Below are 8,098 nucleotides of genomic sequence, written 5' to 3' on the forward strand. Positions count from 1 at the left end.
TTCAGACCAGCCTCTTTTACAATAAATTTGAGGAAGCTATTTATAGACCTTGGCTCTTGTATTGGTGGTCCCACTTTGAAATTCTGATAATTCTTGCCATAGCGTAATGGAAATGTCCACTCTACTCCACGATCAATTTGTCAAAATCGTACAACAGAAAAGCTATACACTTGTCAGAATCTCCTGCGAATGCATTGCTCTTCACATCTTTGATCGATCACCGCATGCGGTGTAGTTGTTTTGATCTCTTGTTGATTTTCGCATGCGGTGGAAATGCGTTAATCGCTTGAATCCATGATCCATGAATTGTTTTACCTAATTCATTCTCAACTTCAGCCTTATATTCTTTGAACTTTTTAAGAGAACCAGACTTGTGATGAAGCAGGTAAACATGACCATACCTTGAATAATCATCAATAAAACTGATGAAATATTCATACCATCTCGAGCCTTAACATTCATTAGTCCACAAAGGTCTGAATGTACAAGCTCTAATGGTACTTTGGCTCAGAGACCTTTCCCAGTAAAAGATCTCTTGGTCATCTTTCCTTCAAGACAAGATTTACATGGAGGTAAAGAGTTATCTTCTAACTTACTTAAAATTCCACTCTTGACCAATTTCCCAATCCTATTGAGATTTATGTGATCAAGTCTTAGGTGCCATAGATAGGCGTTGGAAGAAACCTTTTGTTTTTTATTTTGAGTTTCTAATGTTCTAAAAATTTCAGTATTTAAAACAAAATTTGTTCTAGTTTGTCTTAACTTATTATAAGTTGTCTTCAAGTGTAGCAGAACAAATTTGAATACCTTTACAAAAAATGAACGCTTCATTTATATTTAAAGATATTGTATATAATTGTTCTATAATACAAGTGATAGATATCAAATTCCTCTTCATAAGAGGTGCATACAGAATATTTTTAAGTACTAGATATCTATCTTCAAAAAAAATACTTCAGATCTCCTACTGCTTCAGCTGAGACAATCTCTCCTGTTCCAACTTTGAGGGTTATCTCACCTTCTTCAAACTTTTTCCAAGAACTAATTTCCTGAAACGAGAAACAAATATGATTAGTGGCTCCTGAATCTAGTATCCAGGTTGAAGTATCATATTCTACTAAACATGTTTCAACGACCAGTAAATCATATTTACCTTGTGCCATTTTCTTAGCTTTCTTCTCTGCAAGGTACTTCAGGCAATTTCTCTTCCAATGCCCGTTTTGGTTACAATGGAAACATTTTCCTTTATTTGTATCCTTCTTTCCCTTTCTTATCTTGGGAGCCTACCCTTTTCCCTTCTTTTTCATTTGAGCTTTAGAGGGTTCAGCTTTGTTTTTAGAGGACGATCCTCTTATAAATTTTTTCTTAGTGGTAGAAACATTTGCTTCCACTTCCTTCCCCTTACCTAAAGTAAGGTTTTGGAATCGCTGGAGCTCGTTAAGAAGGGTAGTGAGGTTAAATTCTATCTTATTTAAAGACGCATTTGTCTCAAAAGGTATAAAAATCTTCGGAAGAGATTGTAAGATAAAGCTAATCTGATTAGCCTCATCAATGGGTCCGTCGTTTACTTCAGCGATATTGAAGTACATCATCATGTCCAGGACATGTTCTCTAACAGAGGTCCCCTCCTTCATCCACTTTGTGTAAATGTGCTTAATTGCCTTGTGTCTAAGGGACCACGATGGTTGCCCAAACATTTCTCTTAATGAATCTATTATCTCTTTAGCCGTAGCTAAGGATTCATGTTTCTTTGCCAAAAAATTAGACATGCTGGCAAGAATGTAAAAATGGGCCTTTTCATTGGCTTTGACCCATCGATCGTATGCTTCCCGAACAGTTCGGTTAGCATTTGAGGCTGGGCCTTGAGGACATTCCTCAGTTAAGACAAATCTTAGATCGTCAACTACCAGAATTGTATTTAGATTTGATTTCCATACCGAATAATTATCGCCGTTTAGTTTCTCGGAAGCTAAGAGTTGAACTATTGAGCTATTCTTGCTGAAAAAGATAAACATATTCTTTTAGAAAAACTATAATCACAAAGAAACCAATTTAATTTAGCAAAAACTAATGTACCCTTCATTATTATATTTTGCAATGATATTTCAAAAGTTTAGAGTAACCTCCACCGAAGGGCAGTCGATTATTCCTCTTTTGTAGATGCTAACCCCAGAATAACTCTTTATTCTTATAGTACATTAGTTATCGCTACTTTGGTCTATAATATACTAACATCTTAGTAATTCTTGTAAGTGTAACCTTCCATTTTTGGATTTCAGAAACCAGAATCAATATGCTCTTAAAAGTGGAAAGTCAATATGAAAAGTAATCTAAGAGAGCCTATCCAGATTTGGAGTTTGCGATGTTCCGAGTCCTATAATACAACCCTCCGAAGGGAAAGGTCGCTCAAGGGCAGACATGCAGCCGCATTATAGGAATCTCACGGTGTGACCTAATGGAAGAGACCGTGGGATATGTTGTTACATACCCTTCACCCACTTACTATGAACTACTTCCCCTATTCATCTTGATAATGATCCATGCAAACATTGTCCAAAGGGTGTCCGCTTCTAAGCACGGTCCAAAGCCCTGCATGGACATCACGATGTGAACTCTTAGGGACGCTAGAGCTAAAAGTACGCTACTACTTCTCTCTAGCTGAAGTGTTTTATAACGGTTTAGGGTATATATTAAAAAATACTTAGAGATATATTTTGTCTAAATTAAACATATCCTAAATCTAGGTGATAGATCCATTTATAACTCTTATACTAGATTTTAACCTACGATGTCTAGGTGATAAAAAAAATTTATTACCTCACATCTCTCACGCATGCTCATTAAAACTAGGGTTATTTGACTTAGACGCCAGTTTGATCTCCAGGTAGGAGGTGTTCCGTAAACCGTCATCTTAAGAACCCCCAACTTTAGACAAGATCTCCCCGGGTAAGTAAATAACTCTTTGTTTAACAAGTAATCGACCTATTCTAACTCTTTAGAAAAGCCGATTGAAATTGTACCAATTTAATCCTAGGTGAGCATGCGACTTTTACCTTTGTTATAGATTTTAAAGTCTAGGTTATTTTGTAACAATTATAAAATAAAATTACAACCATTATAATCCTAGAATCATACATCTATAACATACATTCATACTTGATTATCAAGCTTTAATATAACACTTTATATTAAAAAAAACTTAACATGCATACTATATACATTATAACATATATCAAATGCATGTACACATTAACCTATGGTGGGATTTTAAATATATATGGCATATTATATGCACAACAAGATTCAAAATTTAATTAAAACATACATCAACATGCATAATTAATTAAACACCCTAAAATAGATTGGTTTTGGCTCTTAAATTAAGCTAACAACTAAATTATTACAATAATAATTTGGTGTAGTACAAAAAATCACTCTCGAACCAGCTTCAAACACTTTTGAATCAACTTGAACCGGCCAAAAAATTCTCGAGCCGGCCCAAAAACTCCAAAAACTAGACTAAACTGATCAAACTGGCTCAACTGGACCGGTCCAGACCGTCTAAACTGGTTGGTCAACACTTGCAAGGGCAGTCAACGAACATTGGAGCGCGCGAGTCGAATCTGGCAGAGGAGGCGTGAGAAGCCAGGCGCGCGTGTGAGAAACTGGGTCGAAGCGCTGCTCAGGTCGGGTCTATCTCTTTCAGGTCTGGTGGCTATTTCAAGTCTATGAGCTATTTTTCTCCAAATTTGAAGTTGTCCTCTTTCCCAGAATTGAGCAATTAAAGCCTAATTTCAACTCTAATGACTCTAGCAAATTTACAGACCCTTTGCCACACATTAATGCTCATAAACATGTGAGCAATTACAAATTAATACTACAAAAAAACTTAATTTAATTGCCAAATTCTAAAAACCATTTTAGTTTCCAATCTCAGTTTTATCTAATAAATTGAAACCCACCACGTGCAATTGAGTAAAATTAAAACATGCTCTGATACCACATGATGGAAAAATAGGCATGCACAGCGGAAATGAGGATCAATTTTACTCTAATTGCACAAATTAAACGCATAACCCTAAATTAATTAATTAGAGTTTTTTTTTTTAAATATTATCTTTGAAGCTCTCGAAACTCTTCTATCTCCTCTCGAATACGAACCGGATAACCACTAGAGCTAATCTACTATTCTCTGGACTCAGAACCGGGTTGTGGGACCCGATGGATGAAGAACCCCAGAGAGAGAAAGAGATGGAAATAGAATATGGGTTTTTGGATTGGGTTTTGGGTTTTGATTTTTCCTCAAAAAAATGATGATTTTTTCCAGCCCAAATTTAGAAATCAATTTTGGCAAAATTTCAAATTCTTTTATCCAAATTGAAAGCCAAGATTTATGGAAAAAAAGCCATGCAAAATTGCATGAAACAAATTCATAAAAACCCAACACCTCAAAATCCACTATCTAAGTGGGCTTGATGTCTCCACTATAAGCCAACACCTAGTCCAGTATCTTGTTAGTGGAATTATCCAACAAAAATTTGGATATTCTCACTAACTTTGGTCAAAGGGCAAAATAGTCATTTTGTCAAAGTCAAACTTTGACCGAAAAGTCAACATTTTGACTTTTTATGATTTTTTCCATGTTGACTAATTTTGACCTCTCGAGCATGAATCCGCATTCATTTTCTCAAAATTCAAATCACATTTGAAAATAAGGTCGGTCAAAATTTGACTTTTCAAAGTCAAAAGTCAACTCTTTGACTTTTTAACATCTTTGACCATTTCCATTATTCCTGAGCTTTCCGAATAATGAACGTATTCATATTCTTGATATTTAAATCACATTTAAATATTAAAGTTGTATCTCTACACTGAAAAACCAACCACTATATCACATTTACTTGTCGGTTTCTCTCTTTCACATAATTCGAACAATTCGAATTATTTTATAATACTGTTCTAAATTTATTTCCATATGAGCTAGTAGGGGAATCTAATAGACCTATAGGTCATGGGCTCCAACGATCTGAGATTAGCTGACTAAACTCTTTAAACGGAGCTAATCAACATTCGTTAACTCACAGGTCATTTACTATAGTCCCGTAGTTACACTCCCTTCACTATAGATATAATTTGTGTCCATATGATATAACCTGATTAGTAAGTTAATCCTTCACAGGTTGTTTCGTAATCTCAGCTGGGTCATAAAAACCATTTTACCCCGAGACTACATTTTTATTCCTTAAGTTCATTGATCCTCTAATGAACAATTGGTTTAAGGTCTAACCTATAAACCGAACCCCCTCTCGAGCCAAGGAAAGGGTAGGGCCCCTTGTTCAAGACCTGGATTCAGTACTAAAGGGAACAACCTATCTACCATCCCTATACGGGTAGGAGTGAATTTCGTTTGCACTCTATGTTCCCAGCTATCCACCTGATCTTACCCCTGAAATGGGAGGCTTATTGGGCCAGCGATAATGAGTTGCCCTCAACTATGCAGATCTAAGGATAATTCCGAGTGAACAGGAATTCATAGTTAGCTCAGGATTAAGATTTAAGTTACCTAGGTCATCAATTAACGAAATAGTCAGTTTTATACATTAAACGGCATTTAGAACGTAAAAAGTGACTATTTCATGGTTCAGTCTTATGTAAACTCTTTACGTAGGATGCCCCCATTTTTATATCACCACATGAACGGTTTAGGATCACATCGTTTGTACTAACTATAAAATGGGTCGCATCCATAGTGTCCCCAGAATAAGGCGCCCAACCTTATTCATATACTATAGACCAATTTGGCTATATATTTGAACTTGATCCACATTTATGTCACTACATAAAGTTCAAACTTAAACTTAATAGCCTCGAATCCTTAGTTTATTGGATTCATGAATATAGAATTTAAATTTACTAAAAGATTTTCAATAATAGCTTTATTGAACAAGAATATGATATTACAAACTACGAGTTTTAGGACATAAAATCTAACACACACATCCTTCACCCATTTACTATAAACACTCTCTCCGTCCACCTTGATATTGACTCATGCAAACACCATCCGAAGGGGGACGCTCCCAGGGCACCATAAGGCCAAGCATGAATCTCATGACGTGAACATTCAGGGAGAAACATGAGTGGAATCATTGACATATCAGATACATCTCCTCTTCCCACTGAGTATTTTTTGACCTAGGGTTTAGTTTACTTAGAAAAAACACGACTAAGAATTTTAACTAAGTGACTTTTTAGGTTTGCCCAAGAGTAACATTTACCTTGGATAGTTGAAACAACTTTTGATCATCATCCATTAAACTCTTTAACAGAATCTTTGACCAACTGTCGCATACTTGCAGAAAATCTATCTAATTCACCTTTCCAGGTAGGTTCTTACGTAGGGGTGTTCTATTTCTGTCAGCTTAAGTACCCCAGCCTAGACAAAAGGTCCCTTATAGATAGATTTAATACAATTTCAATCTTTTATGCCAATCAATTTAATCCTATTAAACCAATTTAAAAAGATTAAACTAGGTTGCTAATCCCATTAGAACTTTGAACTTAGGTCTATCTCAATCCAATTTTAAAACCCTTTTAAAACATAAGTTCACCCTAAGTCCGCATGCAACTCTTTCTTATCGATTTTAGTTCTAGTTTCTATTATAACACTTATAACAGAAACAACCAAAAACATTCACAACACAAAGCAAACACATGAAAGGCATTCATAACACTTATAAACAACCTAAGTGTCATGCTTCATGTATTGTTCATTCATTGCTACTTTTTATATAACACTTATATAAAACAACAATGAACCAAGCGAAACATGCATCCATTTACCCTTATACTATAACGCTTATAATATAAAGATGATGCATGAATATGCTTACTGCATGCATAAATATACTCTTATATTTCATGATGCATGCACATGCTCTCTTGTAATTTTATCATGCCATATTATAACACTTATAATACATGATGCATGAATAATTGCACAACCTAAGGTGGGTTTCAAAACTATATGTCATACACTATGCCATATAAACCACATACATCTCATGTATGTTAAACAAAAGTTGATGAACCGGGATAATTAGCCTCAAAATCCTTAAAACTAAAAGCTAACTATTACAAAAACAAAGAGTCTCCGGTTCAAACAAGCGAACCAAGTCTTAAAGCATCAGGTCGAAGTCCGCGTCTCCAATGATCATGTACCAAAACCCAAGCGATCGTCTACACAAAAGAGTAAACGCTTTACTCAATCGTTTACCAGCACTTCCAGAACTAAACGATCGTGTACCTTTTACTATGTGATGAAGCATGAGGTACGCGATTGTGCAATGCGCTTTGCATAACACAATCTCTAAACGATCATCTAAACGACAATGATGCGGTGAAGCACAATCGTCTAAACGATTGCTGAGTGAGTGCCTAAGTATTGTATACCGTGTGATCGTGTAATTAGTAACTATGCGATGAGCATGCTAACTACACGATGGTTTAGTGTGTGCGCCTTTTATTAAATGATGAGCATCAAATGCTCCACTCGATCGTTTACCTCCAACATCTATGTGATCGAGCAACCAACGTTACGCGACGGAGCAAACACTTTACCCCATCGTTTAGCATTAGTTAAACGATCGTTTAGTAAATACTACATGATCGCATAAAAATATACACGATCGTTTACCTGAGGCTACACAACACAACTAACTCTTGGACTTCTTCTTCGCTGAGAACCACATCTCCATACTTTGAAACTTCATCACGCATGACTCGAAAAACTCAAACACTTTGAATTACATACTCGATTGCTTGTTAATTATGCCCAAAAACACAGGGAACCTTACAAATTAACACTTTGTAATTTAAAAGAAAGATTTAAAACAAAGACAATTAAACCCGTAAACATTCATCAACATCAACCACAAATGCATTTAACAATTAAATGCAATGCAGAAAATCCACCACAACTTAAAAGAAGTTCAAAACAGAATTGTAATTTGGAATATCAAAACAACCTGGTTCTAATACAAATTGAAGGAAATCGGACATGAGGATTTCCATGAGCAGCGGAATGATCGTTCTAAAT

General features: G+C 35.5%; 1 protein-coding gene across 1 annotated transcript; it reads right to left on the reverse strand.

The window, feature by feature from the left end:
* Window positions 1–1,283: 1,283 nt before the first annotated feature.
* LOC120089062 lies at window positions 1,284–7,779 on the reverse strand. Its single transcript, XM_039046489.1, has 2 exons — window positions 7,697–7,779; window positions 1,284–1,998 (listed from the first exon to the last, which is right to left on the reverse strand). The coding sequence occupies exons 1-2, from the start codon at window positions 7,777–7,779 to the stop codon at window positions 1,284–1,286; spliced, it is 798 nt and encodes a 265-aa protein (XP_038902417.1).
* Window positions 7,780–8,098: the final 319 nt, after the last annotated feature.

This window comes from Benincasa hispida, chromosome 10 (assembly GCF_009727055.1).
Source record: "Benincasa hispida cultivar B227 chromosome 10, ASM972705v1, whole genome shotgun sequence".
Taxonomy (NCBI): domain Eukaryota; kingdom Viridiplantae; phylum Streptophyta; class Magnoliopsida; order Cucurbitales; family Cucurbitaceae; genus Benincasa; species Benincasa hispida.